We start from the raw sequence: 25273 nt of genomic DNA, 5'->3' as shown, positions 1-25273 counted from the left end.
TCCCTTATGACACACTTGTTGTTTGAAAGCCTCGCTATATATTGATATTTGCTTAGTTTTCCGTTGATCTTGACAGAGATTATCTAATTATATCACTTAATAGGACAGGTGGCTTTGTACATATAGATATGTTCGGCACCAATTTTGGTTTGAAATGATAATCACTGACCCAGTAAAATCGGATCACCCAAACTACGTCACATTAATTCGTATGTTCCTAAGCTAATATTGCTTTCAACACAATAGTGCATTTTTGCACGGTTTCTGATACAACTGAGAAATTATTAATTTTTCGAGGTCATTGAGTCAACCTAGATAGTTACTGTCTGAAGCTAAAATTAAATACGTTACTGGTCGTTATAGTCGTCAAACCTTAGTATCAAAACAAAACGAAATTGTTGATCGTTATCAGAAAGTGAAATGAAACTTTGAGTCTGTTAGACTCTCGGTCAATAATCTGTTCATGCATTGTCACGTCAATTGTTTCTTTGTTCTTCCTGCTTTCAAAGGCCAGCTACCATCATCCCCTTTCACCGCATATCTACTTCCGTAATAGAAAAGACCTAGCTGTTATATCAGTTCCCCGTGCACCAGACAACAAACCCGTGTTCACTTGAAAAGTGCCCCCACGGTTAGTAGCATGTCCTGAAGGACTAACAGAGGACAGGAGTGGCATATTTGATATAATTACTTTATCTGAGACCGTTGTTAAGGCACATACAGCTAAACTGGGATTAATTTTGTCATCAAGCGGACAAATATTTCCTGGTTTGTCATATGACTTGTGATTATGGCTATGTAGTGGTGACACGACAGTCATTTGGAGGCGAACAGTGATCGTGCAAAACCCAAGGTAGGTAATGGGGTTTCTTCATCAAAAGGATAAGACTCCATAAGATTTAAGCGCGTGCTTGTAATTTCAATTTGTTCTTCCTTGACTCAGTGTAATCAAAACTACTGTTAGGCTAATAGCTCATAGTCATATCAAGAAATTATACATCGCGTATGAAATGTTGTTAAGTATAGATGGATACTAGAAGCTAATACGAACTTGAAATAACCACGCAAGCTTGTCGCAAATGACGGATCTTCTACGACATGATCGGTACTTATATAAAAGTACGAAATGCCACCAGTCTCATGTTTACACAGGTCTCAAATAAAGATGGTTGTGATTGTATAAACCATCACATTAGTACCTGGTGTAGCAGCCGCTCGAATACTGTAGCATACCCATGTCGTTCTGGTCACCCTCTCGATGGGTTTCAAATCGGGGCTCTTTGTGGGCCACTGTAATTTTCTTGACAATGCTGCATTTAATGTTTGGATGACGAGCTGTATAATATTTTTGGTTGTTTTGATCATTTAGTGTGCCAGGTACTGAAATGAGATACATCGTAATGCGAAACGTCGTTACGATGTCTCTATATACATACATGACTATCGCACACGCGCTACCATCAGCACAACAATATCTATATACGCACGCTGTAACACCAGCTTAACAACATATAATGCAAACATTTTACAACAATAGCATTGAAGAATAAGCATCACTTTCAAGTCTACAGTAACCAACAGTGGTGCGATCGAGCTATACAGGTCTAAACACTAGTATTAGAATGTATGTTTCACACGTTCATCAACAAAAGGGACTCTCTCTCTCTCTCTCTCTCTCTCTCTCTCTCTCTCTCTCTCTTTCTCTCTCCTCTCTCTCTCTCTCTCTTTTCCTACGTAGGACTTACTATCTCCTACCTACGACTTTGTATTTCCTACGTAGGACTTTGTATATTAAGTAACATAATGTAGTGCAGTGAGGATCGGAAAATTTAATGACATGATATGGAGTTTATTGTTTCCTTATTCAAACATTATACACGTGAGAATGTATAATTTTGAATGTCTCCATTTGTCGTGTGTACTTTTTATAACTTCTTCCGTTTCAAGTGTTGAAGAACACTTAAACTCATGTCTCGGCTTCATCATGTGTGAGAATATGAGCAGAGACTGACACTTACTCAAACACACACCTAAACACACACGTGCACACAGGTAGACACACATGTACATGTACAAACGTGCGTAATTACAGATATAACGTCTTTTGAAAAACAACTAACATAAAACTCATTTAAGGCTGGTTAGTGACGTATCAAATATTCATATGTCACTTTTCAGTTTCAGGAAAACAATGGGACTCTTGTCATTATACTTCGTCCTGATGTGGTGGACTGCGTTCACCACTAACGGGATGTCACGTGCTGAGCAAGTCACACTCGACTGCAGTCCTTGCATATGCCAGAATATCAGTGCTGGGGTGAAGGCTACTTGTGCCAACGTGTCGTTGGATCCCACACTTACGAATATTCCTAACACAACTACCCGTCTCATCCTTATCAGCAACAATTTAAGCGTGCTCACAGAGGGAATGTTCTCCCGCTTTGCACAGTTACAGGTGCTCACAATTTCCTTAAACAAACTGGAAAATGTATCGTCCAATGCATTCCTTGGTCTCGGGAATTTATTTGAATTAAACCTGACACAGAACGATATCAAAAGCATTGCACCAGACACATTTGCACCTTTGAGTAATCTCAAGGTCCTAGACATTTCAAACAACACAGACATTGGACTAGACGGTATTGGAAACATCACTTCAGGTCTCCGGAATCTGCCTTTAAGGAAACTATTCATGAATTGCGTTGTCAAAAAATATGCAGTGTGCATAATCATGAAAAATACATTTATACAAAATCTGAAAGATACGTGTCTGGAAGAATTCCACGCTGACCACAACTCCATCCAAACATTTGGGAGCGAGGCCTTGGGGTATTTTCCGAAATCTCTTCGAAAAGTATCCCTACGGGATAACAAACTTACCTTTGGAAGGTATTTGTTAGATATTAAAAGTCTGACAGGGCTAGAGGAAGTTGACTTAAGTGGGTTAAACCATGCTCACGAATTACCATCTACACATGATCACGAATGGTTGACAACTACATTTGAAGACTGTGGCTCTGACAATGTTTGTGACTTCAACCCAATCATTGCTGCGTCTAACTATGCCGACATATTATCTCACCACTCTTTGTCCATGGGTGAGTGGAAAACTATCAATAACATTCCTGTTCCTCCAAAACTAACGAAATTTGTTTATGCTTATTCTCAGTTGGCCTACCACATTGGTAATATCACATTTTCCCATAACGTATTGGCACACGTAGATTTTTCCAGCAACATCTTATCAACTTGGTCTGGTCCTGTTATTGGGCTAGAGAATATCACATTCTTGGATCTTAGTAACAATGTGGCAAAAGTAATATCTCCAGCATTCTTTCATACATTCCCCAATCTTCGGACTCTCAATGTTTCCTATAACTTCTTGGGCAACGTGCTTTACAAAGACAATAACGGCACTGTTTTCCAGAACCAAATGAGACTGGAAAAATTGGACCTCACATCAAATTTTATTTCACATCTCGAGAAAAATGTATTTAAAAATCTCGTATCAATCCAAGTGCTAGACTTAAAAAGTAATATCATACATCCGGATCTCGAAATAGAACTCGAACACATGAGCAAACTTCAGAGTCTTGTACTCAGATTAAATCAAATACGATGGCTTGGCCTGTCAATAAGAAAATCTCTGGACAAGATAGCTCGAAGTACACAGAGATTAGAGGTAGATTTGTCCCAGAATCCATTATCATGTACATGCTACAACCTTGCCTTTCTCAACTGGATCCGAACAGCAGAGGTTATCAACTTTGGTAACCTGAGTAATTATTATTGCCTCTTCAGTAGTGGAGAAAAGCATACTTTTGAAGACTTGGAGTCCATCTACGGCGATTTAGAAAGGTCATGTCATAATCATTATGGTATTTACCTTGGTGTTGTGTCGTTGTTTATGCTGCTTGTGCCCATGATTGTATGCGGTGTTGGATATCGTTACCGATGGAAGCTGCGATACTGGTATTATGCTGCAAGACTGCGCTACAGCAACACAACTGATTCGGGAAACGATCCATTATTTGATTTTGATGCATTTGTGTCCTTCGATGATGAAGATCGCGATTTTGTGGTGAATGATCTCATTCAAAAGCTGGAAGTAGAGGCAGGCTTAAGGCTGAACATACACCAGAGAAACTTCACGCCGGGGCGTCAGATTGCTGCCAACATCCTTGAAGCCGTGAAAAGAAGCAAAAGAACATTGCTTGTGTTATCTCGGGAATCTTTGAAAAGCTACTGGTGTATCTATGAACTTCAAATGGCCAACATGGAAAGTATTACCACCGGTCGTGATGTGCTGTTGATCATCATGTATGAACAAATACCAATAAAAGACATTCCTGCTGAAATCTTGTATCACATCCAGACTGACTCCTACATCGAGTACCCTCGTGATGGGCACACAGACATCTTCTGGCGAACTCTAATTGAATCACTGAATAAGTAAAAGAACCATATATGTTAACATGATTCGACATTGCATAGACTTATACCCAAGGCCTTAAACTGCTTTAATATCTACATACATGTTTAGACGATGCCCATGACTGATGCATGTTCGCTGTCTCAGTGTGCAGATGTGTTAAGCTTTTCGTAGGATTTAAGTGTGTTTTTTTTGTTGTTGTTGTTGTTGTCGTCGTGTTTTTGTTTGTGGTTTTTGTTTGATTGTTTGGTTGGTTTTTGTTTTGGGTTTTTTATTTTTCTCTATTTTTTCTTCTATAAAAACAATATGTGACTGGTTAAAACCAGGTCAGTGACAATGGTCAGTCCGGCTGTCACACGTAATGTGCTTAATGGCTAACACATTTTTATATTTCAGGCCGAGAAATATTTGGTACAGCTCGTGTCACACAAATCACTCATTTTCATTTTCATGTTCCTGTTTCACCTCAAAGCAAATTACCCTCTATATTTGTGCATAGTACACATTGCACGACATTCATACACACTCTAACACTCACACTCACAAACACACCAACCTGCATAGATACATACCTAGAATTATCTGCATATCCACATACACGCACGAGCACGCACACACAGGCACACATACACACATACACGCATGTAAAATATGCTTTGCTGTGATGGCGATGAAGCAGGAAGGATACGAATATACAGTAAGGAAATCAATCACTAGTCACCTGGTCCCTGACAAAAGAAATGTGTGTGTAAGATGACGACTTGAAATAAGGTTCGGTTCATTAACCAAGAAAACGTGAAGGAACGTCTAAACCTTACAACTGGTAGGCGTCTTGGGTCACTGGAATATTGGATATTTATACTGAAATGCAAATTATTTTTTTTATAGAATACTTTTACTATTACAAATAGTATTTATATAACTATAGTTCCTGACATGTGAGTTCCAAGAACCTGAAAGCTGAACTTCCCATCTGATTGATAGAAAACGCCAAGGTGTGACAGTCTTTATCTTATTTCTGTTGTGTTCCTGTGCGCTTTGTTTCAACTCCTTGTTTTGCAGGTAGTTTACTGTATTCGACTCACTGCTTGTAGTTTATACGCTTGGAAATAAAACGAATTCTTTTTGCAGATTGGTGTTTGTGTTCACAATTAACATAATGACAACAGAATTGGGACGACGATGTCTGCTGCTGACGTGGAGCTACTCAGTGCTCAGTCGTTTTGATCTGTGCATGTTCCACAGATGAATACACGTGGTGTGGAGGTGGGGGATGGTTGGGTGTTGATGGTGTTACAATTTCAACCATACTTCCATATCACATGACCTGTGAAAAATGTTAAACCGTCTAATTTAACGATTGATATGTATTTAAAATAAAATACAAGTCCAGTTAACAATGTATCATGGAATGTAGACAGACACATGTTAATACCAATGAACTCATGCACCATTGTTCAACACTATTCACGTTACTTGACCTGTATTGTCAGTTCGTTAATATGAATAGGACTGTTGTTGGGGTGATTGATAAATGACCTGAATGGTCTATTATTCAACATAATACCAGTGACACAATTTGATACTGCCAGTGACAATCTATTTCAGCTGACAGGTGTAATGGAACTAGAACACAATGGAAAATCACTTGTGTTCATTTTGACAATTGCGATTGGTTGTTGGAATGAATGTCCGTCAACTCCAGCTCTGCGTGTCACACTGTGCAATAATTGTCCCTCTAAGAAATCCGCGTCGTGATCCATAAAGAGTTCGGAACGTTGCGACATGTCGTAACTCTATAGTTTATCATAGGCGTACGAAAGTCACAAGTCTGCGAACGCTTTGTGGATCGCGACCCAGGTTCGTCTTCTTTGTGGATATGATTCCGCGAGTGGGCGAGGTGTCAAGCTAGAGATCCAGACCCCTCATGTGACCAGGTGTAATAACCTTGGAGCAAACTTTGTGTTTTCACACCCACTTGTGTACAGTACAAAACCCTGTGCACTTGAAAGAACCCACAAATCCTTTGGTAGATGACCAGGTGGTGGTAACATGAAACACCTAGTTGCGGGCACAGCAACGTGCAACGCCTTTAGCACATACTAGTCACGCGAATCTGTAACGCATCCGATGTTTGGACAGAATGTATGTTTGACAAGATGATGACTGGTATGATTCATAAGTCACATCAGGTGATTCAAACTTCGCTGAGGATCAGATGGCATTACCTTGTCATTGATATTGTGTAAAAATATTTCGAAATATATCAGTCTCATTTTAAATAGTAATTCGATATGCAGAGTTACTGGTGCTTCCAGGAAGTAAAAAGGTGAATGGAGGAAAATTAAAACTCTCTATGCCCACATGCCATAACCTCCCCAGACGAGGAACGGAAAAAAACCTCAGTATTTCATGCAAGTGACTGTGGCACTCACGGAAGAGAGAAGACATGGGCTCACATTACCTTCTAGATCAATATGTATCCGTACACATCGTCAAATGGTAATAATAAATGATAGAAAATTACCTTCAGATCCACTGACTGACTTACTGACCAATGGTGCTTGTGAGATTTCACATTATTGTGTAACCATGTGTTAGATCGATTATATGCTTTGTAAGACATGTCTGTGTAGTGTGCCATTTCATCACATGAAGTCACCCGCTTGTTGTAATAATACAGTCATGTCACACGAGTCTGTTCGTCATAGAAGATATTGTCCATGGTTTGCTAAGAAGGAAATCGTGTATATGTTGTGCACGGGCGTGCGAACGCAATACTGTATTTCAGTTTAATCAAGTTATTTTTAAGAATAACCTCTTGTTATTATGGTTGGCTTATGACAGATTTGATGCTGTAATGAACAGGATGGCGTGTGTTTAAAATTGAACATCAGTTGTAAATATAGGACACGAAAAGAAACCTTAACTCTTTGAGTTAGTGTGGACATATCTCAGAACATTGTGGAAACACATGCGCAACGGGCAGTCGCATACTCGAAACATGAACGCTCAGCAATCACCGAAACATACAATGAGCAGCCTCAAAGACTCGGTGACACAATGGGCAGCCTTAGTGACACTGAAACTATTGACAGTCGTAGTGATTCGCTGACACAGTGGACAGGTGTAGTGACTCGCTGATACAATGGGTAGTCTTAGTGACTCGTTGACACAATATGGAGCCTTAGTTACTCGCTGATACAATGGGCAGGTGTAGTGACTTGCTGACTCAGTGGACAGGCGTAGCGACTCGCTGACACAATGGGCAACCGTGGTCACTAGCTGACACATTCGGCAACTGTAGTGACTCGCTGACACAATGGACAGGTGTAGTGCCTTGCTGACACAATGGGTAGCCTTAGTGACTCGCTGACACAATGTGCAGTCTTAATGACTCGTTGATACAATGGGCAGCCTCAGTGACTCGCTGATACAATGAGCATTCTTAGTGACTCGTTGATACCATGGGCAGCCGTTATCACTCTCTGACACAATGGACAGCCGTAGTGACTCGCTGAAACAATGGGTAGCCGTTGTCACTCGCTGACACAATGGGTAGCCTTAGTGACTCACTGACACAATGGGCAGCCGTTGTCACTCGCTGACACAACGGACAGCCTTAGTGACTCGCTGACACTTTGGGCAACCGTAGTGACTCGCTGACACAATGGACAGTTGTAGTGACGTACTGACACAATGTGGAGCCTTAGTTACTCGCTGACACAATGGGCAGCCTCAGTGACTCGCTGACACAACAGACAGTTGTAGTGACTTGCTGAAACAATGGGCAGCCATTGTGACTCGCTGAGATATTAGGCAGCCTTAGTTACTCACTGACACAATGGACAGCCTTAGTGACTTGCTGACACATTGGGCAGCCGTTGTCACTCGCTGACACAATGGACAGTTGTAGTGACGTCCTGACACAATGTGGAGCCTTAGTGACTCGTTGAGACAATGGGGAGCCTCAGTGACTCGCTGACACAATGGACAGTTGTAGTGACTCGTTGACACAATGTGGAGCCTTAGTTACTCGCTGACACAATGGGCAGCCGTAGTCACTCGCTCACACAATGGGCAGTCCTAGTGACTCGTTGACACAATATGGAGCCTTAGTGGCTCGCTGACACAATGTGTTTTCTTAGTGACTCGCTGGTAGTGACCCTGTGGTGTCAGTGCATTATATGAACTGTTCACGGATATTTTTCTGTGTGGTTATTCGGTGTTAATCGCATGCATGTGGTATTCTGACACATTTCCATTGTTATCATCTTATAAACACCACGTGCCTCGGACAGTGACACCGTTTTACCCTGTTCAGCAATATGTCAGCAATATCCAGGCGTGCATCAGGAGAAAGGGTCCCCAGGAAATTACACGATGTAGGATGTCGAACTGCGTCTGTGGGATATGGAATTGCGTTTGGAGCGTTTTGGGTGCACGCTTAACCATTGGACACAATCATAAGTAACCGTTAGTTGATATCAACAGCGCTATATGCATGCCAACAGATTTGATGCATGTTCTTGTGTAAATCGAGTCTTGCATCGTCCATTTTGTGACGCTAGTCACGACGTTTCCGCAGAAGTAACCCAATGTATTCAGCATGGAAAATCTTAACATGTCTGACTCTTTCCAGAAAGTAGCAAATTCCCAATCAGAAAATAATTCCTGCTCAGAATCACAAAATGTCTGGTCTCCTTAGGCTTGTATTGACACCATGACAACCGCAACCAACTCATCGGTTAGCAACTAACGTTAAAGGAGAATATTACTTTGACAGAACATCAGCAGAAATACTGACGCCATCTACCGACATCAGAGAGACTTGATACGTTTCGTGAATAATGAATTTCAACTTGTTGTATTCTTGTCATCATCTTAGAACGATAATTTGTTTTCCTTTGTACGAATACAAAGTATTGTTATACCTCGTGTTATACCTCGTTACAACAATATTGCAACAATATCTTTTCCTGAGACTTCAGGAATGCCCTTTACACATGGTACCCGTTTGAGAAATCGAATCCGGGTCTTCGACGGGTTGAGTGAACTCTTAATGCCTACTACAAAGCTACCCTATCTGCCAGTTTGTCGTTGACACATAAGTACATAACGTGAGCTGTGATAAGAGAACGGGATTTGTGTGAACTGGAGGATGGGTACTGGTCTTTACCTCAAGAAACTCATTGTTCGTATGAGCTGAAAGTTAAGCTCAGAAGTCTTATTGACTCGTCAGTCGCAAAAAGTCTGGTTTAAAATATATGCTCCTTCGTTTAACCCCATGGCGACTTCTTCCAGCAACCATATAAAAGGCGCATGCAGACATTTATCTCTTCTAGAGACTGTGAAAATTTTGTTATCCTCACCCCACCTGTCAGAGGATCAAATGTCGCCACCGGGCTACTTGAATGGTTTCTTTTGTTACAAGCAAAACAATTGATTTAATCGAAAACACGATTACGACAACTTCATGAACGCTTGAAGGAAGTGTGCAGTTTCTGCTATAGTAAGGAAGTTATTAAATGTGCTCTGGGACTTGGTTAAATGCAATTATCGAACCTTGTTGTGGTTATACAGATATTACGTGACGTGTCATTTCAAAGGCAAGCGTTCGAATCCCGTTGGAGACACCAAAATATGTGACCCGGGTCTCACACTGTGTTGTCTCCCTTGGCAAGGCACTTCGTCCACATTAAACTCAGTCCACAGAGCTGTTTAGAATGGGTGCCTGAAAAGCGTATGGACGGACCTACACGGTCGCCCTTAACGCTTAGTAGCAGCTTTGAAAATGCAATTCCGTCAGAGTAATAAAGTAACGCCAGAGAGCAACATCGCTTAAGGTTAGATGTGGTGGAGTGGGTGTGTTGAAAGGTTAGATAGCTACGGTGGGTGTGTGGTTCAACCGGTGTAGAATATGCATTCCTGACATGCATTCCTCAGTTGATATAAAAGCAGTGCTTGCTTAAGACAATGGGAAATCTGAAGCTGTGCTCACATGATATATTTCGCCTGAGTAACTATCATTTACGCACCGATACAAAGGAAAATCTTTTGAACATTCTGATTGTCCTCGTGATAATGCAATAGCAGGACCCTTGTGTACATAATACGTTGTTGTCACTGGTCACGAGATGGGCACGGGTTGATGTACCTTCGATGTCTGTTTATGTTCCTTGAGCCCGAGGGACCAGTGAACAACGTGTTTATATTATCGAATACCTCAATGTTAATTTCGGACTGTTTGAAGCATGGGTGTCGGATCGTACACTTCAGCCAACCTGTGTGAATCAAACGATTCGAATATTACATCTTGCTGTTTTTCCCGAAGGGATTGTCTGAGTAATTCCTCTTCTTAACATTCACAGGGACTACATTTGAACTTATCTTCTACAAGTTGGTTTTCAGTAGTCACACCAATGAGCGAATTTAATTAGCAGTTGAAAATAAACAGGACTGAATCTTAATTGTTTAGCTGTCGCCGTAAGGCTCCACTGGTGACGGAACGATCCGCGGCATTAAGGAGCTTTTCGAGGAGTGACTGCTCCCCTTCATTGCGTCGTCCTGATTGAAATAACAGCCAATCAGAAAACGCAATTTATGCGTGGAGGTAGGATAAACTTCCTTGTTTCTTTCTCAGTGTCCTTGTAGATCTAATGTACTGTTAACTCTCATTTCGTCTTCCCCAAAGTTGTATCGTGTAGAGCGACGACAGCTTTACTTTGAAAGGGATGTTTGAATGTTTCATTTTCCCTGTTTTCCTCGGGTCATCATAATGCGTCAATGCGCCGCAGACGAAACGTGTGTAGTGGACTTAACCAGCAACATCGCCGTTTCACTGTCACGTATGTTTATGAAGCCCCACCAAAATAAACAGGGTGCCAATGTTGGACGCAATCCCTTAACTGGTCTGTCTAACAGTCCCTGAACCACTTGATATTCCCTACAGCCTAGTCCTCACAGCAATATTAAAGCTCTAGATGAAGCTTTCACCAGGTTTTGAATAATCTGTCTCCCTGGGGCTCCATTTTCAACTTACATGGGTTTATTTTGTTGCAATCCAAATAAAATAAGAGACTAAACGTTAGTATATCTCTTAACATCAACGAGTTCCCGCCAAAGTGATCAGGACAATCTAAAGACTTTACATTTTTTATGCAATCGTCTGGTGAGAAATACATCAGTTTTTCGTGTTAGTTCGTTTCCGTATGTGTGACAGTGAAACAGTGTGTAATATGCACTCTCCTGGGAGCGTCTAGTGACAGGTGAATTACTGTTTTAACCCGTATGGGAAGATGACAACAAACTGCTCTCGACTTTGCGTTGTGTAATTTTGTTTGATTATGTACATTTTGTTGTGCGTCTCCATCGTATGTAATCCAGCTTACTGGACTATAAACACATGGAAAACAGCACTAAAATCTTGACAGAAGGAGAAGAGTTTATTGAAACAAAAGAAAAACGTATCAAAATAGCATTCGTACTCAGTCGCACCTAACCTACTTTATTAACTTCTGTGTTCATCCTCCCGACCAAACCTCTCGTAATTCCTAATCCTAATCTGCCCCCTTTAATCCCTAACTCCTATCCTGTTTAGTCCTACACTAATTGTCCCCCTTCCCAACCTAACAAGCAAACGCTGTACATACTAGTATTCCCCAGCCTACTCGCTACAAATGATCTTAATCAAAAGGTACGGAGTCTTGATAACAAGACCTCGGGACCGACCCTAGAATGGTACCTGCTCGGATGACCGCAAAAAAAACCCGACACTGAAAGTCAGGTCACTTATATATGGTCATGCGGGGAATCGACCTCTGACCCTGAAGCGATGGAAAACATGATGAAATGCACGTGCCGTAGGACCAGCCAAGGCAGTCGGCAAGTCACGTGTCACATACATGACCACCAACGTGACCGCACAAGCCCTCGTGGTACATGTCAGACACTCCACAATTCAAAACAAATGAGCCGCAAGAGCGTAGAGAGTGTGAGAAAAGAAAATATCATTCAAGTGGGAAAATAAAGACAAAGGCCTATACTTCACGCGTATCTCACAATCATCTCGCTTTTAACACATCCTCGACAGTCACACGGAAGGGCACTATCACAGCCGGGAACTTGCGTGGGCTGCAGTGAGCAGCTGAAGATACTGACGGCTGGAAGTGACAAATGTAAGCCAGTTATTAGTTTTGTAGGATAGGCCCGAGAGGTCGTAGGTGTGCTGCTATAGACTTGAAGTAGACTTGTGTCGGAATAACTTCCAGCAATAAATACACAATCAATAAACATCATATTGCATGAATGCATTTGCAATGACTGAAAGTGCGTAATTGAAGACAAAACAGTCGACGTCTGTTAACAGGTGCTCGCGCAGGTCAAACATAGAGTGAACCTTGCTCGACTGTGCAATTCACCAACATGAAAACGAGTTAAGAGATTACAACTTTCTTGTCGAGAATCTTCCAGTCTGATGTATTGTACTTCCCTGTCTTTACATACACATTCTTACAAGCACCGCTGTGTAACTCGAATGTTGTTGAATACAGTATTTAACAACCAATGTAACCGGCATGTATGTGTGCACTGGAATTTGTCTGACCTCCATGATCAAAGGGATATAATGATGTCCAATCCAGTGAAGCGATCATAAAATGTTTTGGACAAGCTGCAGCAAATGGTGGAATTCTAAAGGGACAAACGTCTGTCGAATTATTATCAAATAATACCAATCTGTAATCGTAGGAATTATTGTGTTGGTAGTATTACCTTTTACAGAGACTTCAGAAGGCAGAATGGACCGCTACAGTCATGGTCAGTGTGGTATGAACAGGCATGACAATCAAACCATCGTTTTATAGCTGAAATATTTCTGAGTACGGCGTTTACCAACAAACAACAAACTTAATCTGATAGTAGGTTCACATGACAAAAACATAGATAACAACGTCTTTTATTTTAGTTGTTGCCCATACATCTGTCACCACTGTACTACCCACCTTAGCTGAAACTCAAAATAGCTAAAAGATACACCAGTGGGTTTACAACACTTCTCTTTGCAACTATAAAATCTCTTAAGTTTAGTACATGGAGGTAAGTAGTAGCTTCAGTGGTCCATCGCCTTGTTTTCAGGTCATGTCCATACGTGATCTGATAAAATATTTTCAGTAGGGGAAGACAGGAGCCTGTAACGTTAACTCTGGTTTTTCTTCATCCATTCGGATAAATCTTTCGCCTTTTACTAAAGATTTCCGTGGAGAGGAACATCACAATGAGTCTAATGACTAATTTCTTACGCCCTGAATTGACAGGGTTAATATTTCCAATACACAAAATAGAACTTGCACAATGTGTAGAGAAGGGAGGTAATTACTCTCTTCGGTCGTCCATTACCCTGTTGTTGCTGTTGGTGTGATTTTCAAGATCAAGTGTATAGTGTAAGTGTTTAGCAGTGTTTCCAAGCTGACGCCGCCATCCACATGTCAGCGATGTCTTTGCAATGCGTGTGCATGAAAATGGGAGGTTTGAATATTATGTTGAGGTCCACCACAATAACGAACTATACATGACGACGAACCAACGTTCAAAATGGCTGCATCGGGCACGGGAGTCGCAAAGTCCGTATTTATTTGACAAGCTACAGCGGCATGTAGCCCTTTTCAACTTCAATCTCTTTATCATATCAATTGAAGGGTTGTGTCGATACCCTTTCTATATCAAAGAAACAATAATGCCAAATAGTTGATTTAAATGCTACAAGTCATGTCCTGACACCTACATGTTGTGATGAAATATTTTCAGTAGGGGAAGACAGGAGCCTGTAACGTTAACTTTGGTTTCTCTTCATCCATTCGGATAAATCTTTCGCCTTTTACTAAAGATTTCCGTGGAGAGGAACATCACAATGAGTCTAATGACTAAGTTCTTAAGCCCTGAATTGACAGGGTTAATATTTCCAATACACAAAATAGAACTTGCACAATGTGTTAGAGAATGGAGGTAATTACTCTCTTCGGTCGTCCATTACCCTGTTGTTGCTGTTGGTGTGATTTTCAAGATCAAGTGTGTAGTGTAAGTGTTTAGCAGTGTTTCCAAGCTGACGCCACCATCCACATGTCAGCGATGTCTTTGCAATGCGTGTACATGAAAATGGGAGGTTTGAATATTATGTTGAGGTCGACCACAATAACGAACTATACATGACGACGAACCAACGTTCAAAATGGCTGCCTCGGGAACGGGAATCGCAAAGTCCGTATTTATTTGACAAGCTACAGCGGCATGTAGCCCTTTTCAACTTCAATTTCTTTATCATATCAATTGAAGGGTTGTGTCAATACCCTTTCTATATCAAAGAAACAATAATGCCAAATAGTTGATTTAAATGCTACAAGTCATGTCCTGACACCTACATGTTGTGATGAAATATTTTCAGTAGGGGAAGACAGGAGCCTGTAACGTTAACTCTGGTTTCTCTTCATCCATTCGGATAAATCTTTCGCCTTTTACTAAAGATTTCCGTGGAGAGGAACATCACAATGAGTCTAATGACTAATTTCTTACGCCCTGAATTGACAGGGTTAATATTTCCAATACACAAAATAGAACTTGCACAATGTGTAGAGAAGGGAGGTAATTACTCTCTTCGGTCGTCCATTACCCTGTTGTTGGTGGTGTGATTTTCAAGATGAAAAGTATAGTGTAAGTGTTTAGCAGTGTTTCCAAGCTGACGCCGTCATCCATATGTCAGCGATGTCTTTGCAATGCGTGTGCATGAAAATGGGAGGTTTGAATATTATGTTGAGGTCCACCACAATAACGAACTATACATGACGACGAACCAACGTTCAAAATGGCTGCCTCGGGCACGGGAGTCGAAAAGTCCATATTTATTTGACAAGCTACAGTGGCATGTAGCCCTTTTCAACTTCAATCTCCTTATCATATCAATTGAAGGGTTGTGTCGATACCCTTTCTATATAAAAAAAAAAACAATAATGCCAAATAGTTGATTTAAATGCTACAAGTCATGTCCTGACACCTACATGTTGTGATGAAATATTTTCAGTAGGGGAAGACAGGAGCCTGTAACGTTAACTCTGGTTTCTCTTCATCCATTCGGATAAATCTTTCGCCTTTTACTAAAGATTTCCGTGGAGAGGAACATCACAATGAGTCTAATGACTAATTTCTTACGCCCTGAATTGACAGGGTTAATATTTCCAATACACAAAATAGAACTTGCACAATGTGTAGAGAAGGGAGGTAATTACTCTCTTCGGTCGTCCATTACCCTGTTGTTGCTGTTGGTGTGATTTTCAAGATCAAAAGTATAGTGTAAGTGTTTAGCAGTGTTTCCAAGCTGACGCCGTCATCCACGTCAGCGATGTCCTATCAATGCGTGTGCATGAAAATGGAAGGTTTGAATATTATGTTGAGGTCGACCACAATAACGAACTATACATGACGACGAACCAACGTTCAAAATGGCTGCCTCGGGCACGGGAGTCGCAAAGTCCGTATTTATTTGACAAGCTACAGCGGCATGTAGCCCTTTTCAACTTCAATCTCCTTATCATATCAATTGAAGGGTTGTGTCGATACCCTTTCTATATCAAAGAAAGAGTAATGCCAAATAGTTGATTTAAATGCTACAAGTCATGTCCTGACACCTACATGTTGTGATGAAATATTTTCAGTAGGGGAAGACAGGAGCCTGTAACGTTAACTCTGGTTTCTCTTCATCCATTCGGATAAATCTTTCGCCTTTTACTAAAGATTTCCGTGGAGAGGAACATCACAATGAGTCTAATGACTAATTTCTTACGCCCTGAATTGACAGGGTTAATATTTCCAATACACAAAATAGAACTTGCACAATGTGTAGAGAAGGGCGGTAATTACTCTCTTCGGTCGTCCATTACCCTGTTGTTGCTGTTGGTGTGATTTTCAAGATCAAAAGTATAGTGTAAGTGTTTAGCAGTGTTTCCAAGCTGACGCCGTCATCCACGTCAGCGATGTCCTTGCAATGCGTGTGCATGAAAATGGGAGGTTTGAATATTATGTTGAGGTCGACCACAATAACGAACTATACATGACGACGAACCAACGTTCAAAATGGCTGCCTCGGGCACGGGAGTCGCAAAGTCCGTATTTATTTGACAAGCTACAGCGGCATGTAGCCCTTTTCAACTTCAATCTCCTTATCATATCAATTGAAGGGTTGTGTCGATACCCTTTCTATATCAAAGAAACAGTAATGCCAAATAGTTGATTTAAATGCTACAAGTCATGTCCTGACACCTACATGTTGTGATGAAATATTTTCAGTAGGGGAAGACAGGAGCCTGTAACGTTAACTCTGGTTTCTCTTCATCCATTCGGATAAATCTTTCGCCTTTTACTAAAGATTTCCGTGGAGAGGAACATCACAATGAGTCTAATGACTAATTTCTTACGCCCTGAATTGACAGGGTTAATATTTCCAATACACAAAATAGAACTTGCACAATGTGTAGAGAAGGGCGGTAATTACTCTCTTCGGTCGTCCATTACCCTGTTGTTGCTGTTGGTGTGATTTTCAAGATCAAAAGTATAGTGTAAGTGTTTAGCAGTGTTTCCAAGCTGACGCCGTCATCCACGTCAGCGATGTCCTTGCAATGCGTGTGCATGAAAATGGGAGGTTTGAATATTATGTTGAGGTCGACCACAATAACGAACTATACATGACGACGAACCAACGTTCAAAATGGCTGCCTCGGGCACGGGAGTCGCAAAGTCCGTATTTATTTGACAAGCTACAGCGGCATGTAGCCCTTTTCAACTTCAATCTCCTTATCATATCAATTGAAGGGTTGTGTCGATACCCTTTCTATATCAAAGAAACAGTAATGCCAAATAGTTGATTTAAATGCTACAAGTCATGTCCTGACACCTACATGTTGTGATGAAATATTTTCAGTAGGGGAAGACAGGAGCCTGTAACGTTAACTCTGGTTTCTCTTCATCCATTCGGATAAATCTTTCGCCTTTTACTAAAGATTTCCGTGGAGAGGAACATCACAATGAGTCTAATGACTAATTTCTTACGCCCTGAATTGACAGGGTTAATATTTCCAATACACAAAATAGAACTTGCACAATGTGTAGAGAAGGGCGGTAATTACTCTCTTCGGTCGTCCATTACCCTGTTGTTGCTGTTGGTGTGATTTTCAAGATCAAAAGTATAGTGTAAGTGTTTAGCAGTGTTTCCAAGCTGACGCCGTCATCCACGTCAGCGATGTCCTTGCAATGCGTGTGCATGAAAATGGGAGGTTTGAATATTATGTTGAGGTCGACCACAATAACGAACTATACATGACGACGAACCAACGTTCAAAATGGCTGCCTCGGGCACGGGAGTCGCAAAGTCCGTATTTATTTGACAAGCTACAGCGGCATGTAGCCCTTTTCAACTTCAATCTCCTTATCATATCAATTGAAGGGTTGTGTCGATACCCTTTCTATATCAAAAAAAACAATAATGCCAAATAGTTGATTTAAATGCTACAAGTCATGTCCTGACACCTACATGTTGTGATGAAATATTTTCAGTAGGGGAAGACAGGAGCCTGTAACGTTAACTCTGGTTTCTCTTCATCCATTCGGATAAATCTTTCGCCTTTTACTAAAGATTTCCGTGGAGAGGAACATCACAATGAGTCTAATGAGTAGTATATACAATGGGGGTTCTGGACCACTTTCAAGAAAAGTCTCTACAAAGCCTTATTTACTAAATACGGCTTTGGTTGGGCCCTTAGCTATTGCTACTATTACCCCTACTACAAAAAAGTTGGCGGTGATTACTGTGCCTCTGTCACGTTTACCGTGTGTTGGTAGGAGGTAACACTGTTCCGTACGGTGCGATCAATAATTCTTCTCTTACAAACCCCCTACCCGGCCCATCCCTCAAGTAGTGCAAGTTAGGTTCGTCGGCTTTCATATCCACTTTATCTATGTTGTAAGTTTTGACTGACCATATAGGATCGGTGGCCCGCTTACGGCTATCACCCTCGTGTTCCCCCGGCTGGTATAGATACCTCACTAGGGACCTATCTGGTATCTGTTTCTCCTTCCCACGCAATGGAGCGGCCGACTCTGCAACTATTGATTTTAGTTTGATAGCGTCTGCCGGTTTCTTACCGGTGAGACGGGTGACTTCATGGTTGATTGCCGACACCACCTTGGGTAACCTCGTGACCCATTCAGTCGATCGTTTTCCAGGGGTGGCCATCTCCCTAGCATACTGATGGCCGAACAAGCGCTCAGCCAAAGTCCTATTAAATCTCTCAACTATGGCTTGGCTGCGATGGGCTCCGGCCGTGCCACGCCTGACCTTTGTATCGTGTTTGGCTAGCAGTTGTGACACGGCACCCATGAACTCCCGTCCGGGGTCAACTTGCAGCTCTGTTGGCCACGTCAGCGGACTGCGTTTGTATATGCGTTCGAATCCTCTGGCTACCTGGGCCGAATCTTTCATGGTCAAGGGTTCGGCTTCCTTGTAACGACTGGCTACGTCCACTACGGTTAAGGCATACTTGTACCTCTTGTCGTGGGGTAGGAACAGTAAGTCTGCCTGGTGAACGCTATTAGGTATGTTAATACCGAACCTCCTTCTAGGCACGTAGCGTGGTGCCGGCAAATAGATCTGCCACAGGGCTTGTTTTTCAAGCCACGCTTTGGCTTCCTCCGGGGGTACTTGCGCTATTTTAGCTAGCTTATCTACTGCGCTAGCTCCTTTCCAGTACCCACGCGGGCTGTAGTAAATAGCCTCAAATTTTTTCATGTCCATACGCGTATGTGTTTATCCCATCAATAGCTATCCAACGTTTAGTGTCCATAGGCGACAGGGACGTCTTGTTTATAGTCAGTCCGTATATCTTATGTCCATCACTTCTAAGTGTGTTCATTTTATGCCTAAAGGTACGGGTCTTGAACAGGGCTTCCTTGAATCTGGCGTGTTTGATGTGTTGTTTCACCACATACTTCTTAACCCCCTTAGCCTTCCGGATCTCACTATTGTTGGCTTTCAGTATGGAGTACATCTTAGGTCTCAAACCTATGTACTCGGCTATGGGCATGCCAGCACACTAGTCCTTCATCTTACCTAGGACCTTTTTATTTACCGTACTGTGTATGGCATGGGTCTTAGGGTAGTCGCTGGTGTCGTATAAATCGAGGTGTTTTTTCATGTCCTCGTACACGTCCTCGGTTCGAATCTCCATCAGCAGGGAATCCGTGTCAGTGTACAGCACTTCACACCTGTCGCCGTACTGTTTCTTGAGCTCGTTGTAGTAAAAGTTGTACATCAGGTGTTTGGATAAATCGAGGATGCTCATCCCCACGTAAACAGGCCGGTTGAATTTTATGTGGCTTTTCTTCATGTGTAGGGCAACCAGGTTGTCTGTGAATATCTTACTACGGTTGAATGCCGGACTGGCTATCAATCTCCTGAGCTTGTCTTCCTCACTCGACCGAACCAGCTTCACGGTCACGCGTTTCCTCAGGTTCTCCATAGTCTTACCAAACACCGAGTTGTTCATGAGCTTGTAGAGATTTTTCTCAAAATCACTGGTGGCTTTTTTTCGTAGGTCTGTGTTCATTCTGATGTAGGGCTCCATCCATGGGCTCTGGTCGAACATGAGCACCCTGTGTATTTTGGTCAGCCTCATACCCAACGACAGGTACAGCTGTAGGTTGCGATAGTGAACGATGTACTTGGTCTTATTCATTAAGTTAGGCACGAGTTTTTCAACATCTGTCACACGCCCACCTAACAAGTTATGTTGGTACTCAGACATCCAGTCTGGGTTAACTCTCATACGTTTGGGGGCCAGGGGGTAGCTGTTGTGCGATGTGTGTAATTCCTTGGTATACTCTAAGTCAACCTCGAGGATATAACCTTTGTTCGAATCTGGTGCAACCCCCATAACATCAACGTGGGGTACCCATTCGAATCCCCCTGTAGGTAGATACTGGCTCATGGCCCAGCCGTACAGGTTGTTTGCGTCGAGGTAGAGAATGTGATTGGTTGGCTTGTTAGGATCGTAACCTTTCACGTATTGATTATTTGCTTTCGCGTATCGTTTGGATGCCATGGAAATCCCACCTCGCAAGCCTTTCTCAATGAATAGGTGTATGTCGTAATCTGTGAGCAATTCCAAATTAACTCCGGTCTTTTTAAGCAAGGCGTCCCACGACAGACCTGGGCTGGTGTAATACCATGCGGGGTCGAGTTTATTCTGCTTGAAACACGTTCGCCTAAACGTCTCAAACACGTCGGCTAACAGCAGTACATCTGTCCTCAAGTACAGGTCGTGATAATCACCCAGGTTCTTACAACCCAGTTTATTCCATACGTTAGTCGCGTGCGAGTAATCATCTCGTGAGACGGACGCCTCATTCAGCTTGCTATAAAAGCAGTCAATAGGGGGTAGTCTGGTCTCGGTGAACTTGACCCAACTATCCATGTACTCATAGGGGTACACACCCTTCCTCATAAGCAGGGGTCTAGTCTCGGCGTCTGTGTATCGATCGGTGATAGGGAAGGTATTGTTGGCCTTGACCAGACTGTCGAGTGACGACAGGAGGAACTGAAACGAGTCAATGAAACTAAGTCCGTTTAAGCTGAAGGAGATGTATCTCTCCATGTTGTTGGGGATGCACGTTATATTACCATCGATTTTCGCGATGGCCTGCATGATCAAGTGTGAGTCGTACCCTCTCAAGTTGTGAAAGACAACGGGGATGTTTATTGTCTTAGGGTTGATTTTAAGCTTGAGGTTGCACGCGCTGTGAGCGGCGCCTCTATACTTACCAGTTATGTGGCAGTGATCTCTCACCGAATCACCGTTAAGTGGTGAGTCACACACGTGACAGTTAGTGCTACTAGCGTGAGCTAGCCTGTCGACTCGGGTCATACGCATGGGAGCGATTCTATACAATGTATTCCTAATAATTTTTTCTTCCTCCTGCAAACACTTTAGAAACCTTTCAGCCGCGTCAGGGCCCCTATACACTACCGGAGCTTTCGTTTCCCCGTCACAACGGACGACAATGTATCCAAACGAACAGGCTTTATGCTCGTGTGTTTTGTGGGTAAAGCTACCGGCGGCACCACTGGGGGAATCCCCACCCACAACTAAGGCTTTGAAGTCGGCGTATATGATATAAGGCACAGACATTTGGTTCTTGTGGTTACTGAATTTTAGGATATTATCACCTTCCTTAGGCATGTCGACTCGTATGGCCGTCTGCCCCACACCTTGACAATCATCCCGGTGGGATTCTAATAAATCAGCTCGTGTGAAACCATGTAGGCATCGTTCACAGAAGTGGGTCTTTTCTCTGTGTGCCGATTGGTCATACAACAGCCTGCTAAAGTGTTTTATCCATGTGTAGTGATACTTGTCACCTCGCTGGATCATGAATATATTGATAACTTGGAGATCCTTCACTTCGCTGACCCTGTGTACTATTGTTGTGTCTTCGTGCCCAAAGACATTTATAGCCAGATTATTCTGTTTTTCTACTTTAGTGATCTGGGATATGGGGGTGGGTTCATCTATACCATCCCAGTTGAGCCCATCGTCTTGGGGATAGCTAGAAAGCCTATCTGAATGAGTTTCAGCTGGAAATAAGGCTGACCTGATAGCTAACCTCAGGCAATCGTTTCCTCTATTCTTAACGTTTACTATGGCATGTTTGTTCCTATAGTAGGGAGGCAAGGCTAGGTATGACCCGCCTCTGAACGGCACGTAGTTAGCTATGTCTAGATAGACATTATCGATTTTATCTACAGCCCACCCGGACCCCAAGTGTGTGTAGCGTTCTAGGTATTCTCGTATCTGCTGAAAACTGGTATCGATTGATGCGTCAATGGTCTCTGTATGTGTGACAACCTCTTGTTTACCTCGGAAGTAAGGCTGAACATATTCAGTGGTACTCCCAACCTGCTTATCGAGCGACATTTTCACTGTGATCTGAAACTTGATACTTCCTAGGTTATTTAGTTCCTGGTTGACCTTATCAGCTATCAGAGGCTTGATATCTGTAATGTCTATGTTTCTATCAACGTGCATGCGCCAACCTCTCAAATAGTTGCCTACAGCGCGCTCAGTGCGCACGAACTGTAGGTCAATAGCTCTATTCTGTTGTAATAATTCTACAAGCTGTGGTTTTCTCATACGGGAATACCCGCCTAAACCCAAATCGTGTGCCTCGGCTTTCAGTTGTTTTACAGTGGGACGTGCTACGGGGGCATGTGATAAGAATGCTGTTAACCCGGCTCTCCCCAGGTTTGAATAACCCGTGTATCCAAGCTGTTTTGCTTGAGCTTTTAATTGTGTTACCGTAGGAGGGGCTTCTAAACCTAGTAATCTCAACAATGCTGACTTCCGCATTCGAGAATACCCGATCACACCTCTCTGTTTTGCGACCCGCTTGAGCTCGCGCACAGTAGTCATAGTGTTTACACCTAAGAGAACCAATGTCTAATTGGTTCACAGTAAAGGGAGGTAACCCTTAAGTGTCTGTTTCACGCACTGTTGGATATAGTGTTCCTTGTGCATGTATTCCTGTATATGAGTAAAACATTTGTTTGGTATTCAGTTTGGAGTCTATCTTGAGCAGTCGCCTACGTTCTTTTATGTAGCCTTTTTTATTCTCGTAGATGAGTTGATGTCTGACTACGTTCGCTCCGTGAGCTTTACATAGACAGTAGTGTCCTTTAACCCCGATACCACACACAGAACACGTGTAGTTAGGACTTCCCATATGGAAACAGCAGAACCCCTGATTCCTGCATTTCCTACCACAGGCCTCGGTCTTCCCCATAAGTATGTATTCGCATCGGTATGGAGCGGGTCTCATGTTTACTTATATAGGTATTTAATTTAATTGCTTCGCAACCAATGCAGTAGCTGCTATACCCAACACTATGAAGCCCAGTTCACGATTCATTTGTCCCTTGGATGGTGTGTAGTACTGAGCGAGTGTGGGTTTATTGAGCGGTTCCAATCGTTTACCAGTTAGTAGGTAGTATTCTTTCATTGCTTCATCGACATCGTTGAATGTTTGAACGGCATGGTTTTCACGCTGGAGTTGTTCGTTAATAAAATCGATCCTCTGGAGGCGTTTTTTAGGGTACTCGGCCTGTGCCTTTTGTAAGTTCTCAGTAGCGAGATCGTGCCGCTTCCTTTCTTCCTGTATTTCAGCCGCGTGATCATCTCGTAGTTTCGAGAAGAGGAAATTACTCCCGGAAAATGCCAGGGCATTCACTAACGCCCCACCGACCATCATAGCTATCGTGGCCATCCCTATATTTATTTCATTATATTATCAGGTATTATCCCTTGTTTTACTAGGATGTCTTTTGTGGCCATCGCCATACCAAGGTTCATTATGAGCATACCCATATCCTGCAGGTTGAAATCTAGCTTGATAGTTGGTTGTTTAAGCACCATTTTAGTCAACCGAGCGTACCCTACGGCTAGACTGGCGACCACTGTGGCGTGGTATGCGTCGTTGACGAACGTTTTCTCCTCAGACATTATGCATATATAAAAATATTTAAATTATAACATGATATGCGGGTCTACAGTGGGGGTTACCACCTCACTGTTGGGGGGTACCCCCACGTTTACCTCACGTCCCTCACGTGTATATAACCACGAGATAGCCAAGACAGCAGTTACGCCTACAACCAACAACAGTCGGGGGTTGGTCACTGTAATAATTTTATGTTGGTTACACCACCGTTTTTTTACCGGCAGCTACTCTCTTAGGATTCTTCTGTCTGGTTACTGTTGGGGGTTCCTGTGAAGGGGTCACTTCCCTCACTGTGGGGGTTTCCTCCAGTGGAGTTTCCCTCACTGTGGGGGGTACCACCACTGGGGTTTCCTCCTCCCTGGTATCCATCTATACTATTATTATTATTCTTTCTCTCAAATTGACAATGCTTTGCCGTGATAATCGCCGCCGTCACTGGAGCCAACAACATACCATATTTGTGGTACAGCCCGCAGCTGATAGAGCTCACGGCGTGTTCGATAAAAGGGTCTTTCTCGAGGTCCTCCCACAGGTAAAGTCGGCGCTCTGGTGGAATGGGAAGGAAGTATGACACAATACCGGTGTATATCTGGGTCATAGCCGATCCTATTGTCTTTGTCATTTCTGCTCCGAGCCGGGACTCGTATCTAGCGTACAGCTTATTGACTTCTTCGGCTGACATTTTGTGAATTTTATCCGGAGTGTAGTCTCCAAAGTAATGTTTGGCTTTGCCGCCAACAGCCAACGCCACCAGTTTCTCTCACTTATCATCAGTGGGGCCTGCCGGCGGCGTGGGGGAGACCCCCAACTGTTCGAGCAATTCCTCACACTCCATCTTATAACATAACAAGTAAGATTTAGTTTTAACTATATAATACCCGATGCAGACAAAACACAGAGAAATGAAGGTTAAGTTGCACACGACAAACACTTCAAATATCATAGCTATACTTAGCATTTGCTTAGCATTTGCTTAGCTTTGCTTAGCTTTACTTAGCTTTGCTTAGCGTACTATATATGCTACTGGTTGGTCGGTCTTGAGCACGAGCTTAGCGTGTTTAGTTTCAGCGAGCTGTTTCTTCACCCGTTCCCATTCTAATTTGCTCATCACATCGTTCTCTCTCAAACACTCCTCGAACGAATCCCTGTCCTTGCAGTGAAATAAGGCCACCCATCGCGTCTGCTCCCTGAGGTCTTTCAACACCGAGTTGAACTTCTGCGTTAGCACCCAGACGCTGTGATTTGCATGCC

The 25273-nt window shown here is 42.6% G+C and overlaps 1 protein-coding gene, 7 non-coding genes and 1 pseudogene across 8 annotated transcripts; all 9 read left to right on the top strand.

Annotated features, from left to right (window-relative positions):
• Positions 1-764: 764 nt before the first annotated feature.
• Positions 765-5562, top strand: LOC137298371 (toll-like receptor 4). The gene is made up of 2 exons (XM_067830593.1): positions 765-853; positions 2179-5562. Exon 2 carries the CDS (start codon positions 2192-2194, stop codon positions 4454-4456), a length of 2265 nt encoding a protein of 754 aa, XP_067686694.1. The 5' UTR covers positions 765-853; positions 2179-2191; the 3' UTR covers positions 4457-5562.
• An 8067-nt stretch (positions 5563-13629) lies between these two features.
• On the top strand, positions 13630-13750 carry LOC137255132 (U5 spliceosomal RNA). The gene has a single exon (XR_010954479.1). It is a non-coding gene; the product is annotated as a U5 spliceosomal RNA (small nuclear RNA).
• Positions 13751-14262: 512 nt separating this feature from the next.
• LOC137255150 (U5 spliceosomal RNA) lies at positions 14263-14383 on the top strand. The gene has a single exon (XR_010954496.1). It is a non-coding gene; the product is annotated as a U5 spliceosomal RNA (small nuclear RNA).
• A 513-nt stretch (positions 14384-14896) lies between these two features.
• LOC137255088 (U5 spliceosomal RNA) lies at positions 14897-15017 on the top strand. The gene has a single exon (XR_010954438.1). It is a non-coding gene; the product is annotated as a U5 spliceosomal RNA (small nuclear RNA).
• A 512-nt stretch (positions 15018-15529) lies between these two features.
• Positions 15530-15650, top strand: LOC137255087 (U5 spliceosomal RNA). Its single transcript, XR_010954437.1, has one exon. It is a non-coding gene; the product is annotated as a U5 spliceosomal RNA (small nuclear RNA).
• Positions 15651-16160: 510 nt separating this feature from the next.
• LOC137255086 (U5 spliceosomal RNA) lies at positions 16161-16281 on the top strand. The gene has a single exon (XR_010954436.1). It is a non-coding gene; the product is annotated as a U5 spliceosomal RNA (small nuclear RNA).
• A 510-nt stretch (positions 16282-16791) lies between these two features.
• On the top strand, positions 16792-16912 carry LOC137255085 (U5 spliceosomal RNA). Its single transcript, XR_010954435.1, has one exon. It is a non-coding gene; the product is annotated as a U5 spliceosomal RNA (small nuclear RNA).
• A 510-nt stretch (positions 16913-17422) lies between these two features.
• On the top strand, positions 17423-17543 carry LOC137255084 (U5 spliceosomal RNA). The gene has a single exon (XR_010954434.1). It is a non-coding gene; the product is annotated as a U5 spliceosomal RNA (small nuclear RNA).
• Positions 17544-18054: 511 nt separating this feature from the next.
• Positions 18055-18177, top strand: LOC137255162 (U5 spliceosomal RNA; annotated as a pseudogene).
• The last annotated feature ends 7096 nt before the right edge of the window (positions 18178-25273 follow it).

The sequence above is a fragment of the Haliotis asinina genome, chromosome 10 (genome assembly GCF_037392515.1).
Source record: "Haliotis asinina isolate JCU_RB_2024 chromosome 10, JCU_Hal_asi_v2, whole genome shotgun sequence".
Classification (NCBI taxonomy): domain Eukaryota; kingdom Metazoa; phylum Mollusca; class Gastropoda; order Lepetellida; family Haliotidae; genus Haliotis; species Haliotis asinina.
The sequence above is the reverse complement of the archived record's forward strand: the minus strand, read 5'-3'. Positions and strand labels throughout refer to the sequence as shown.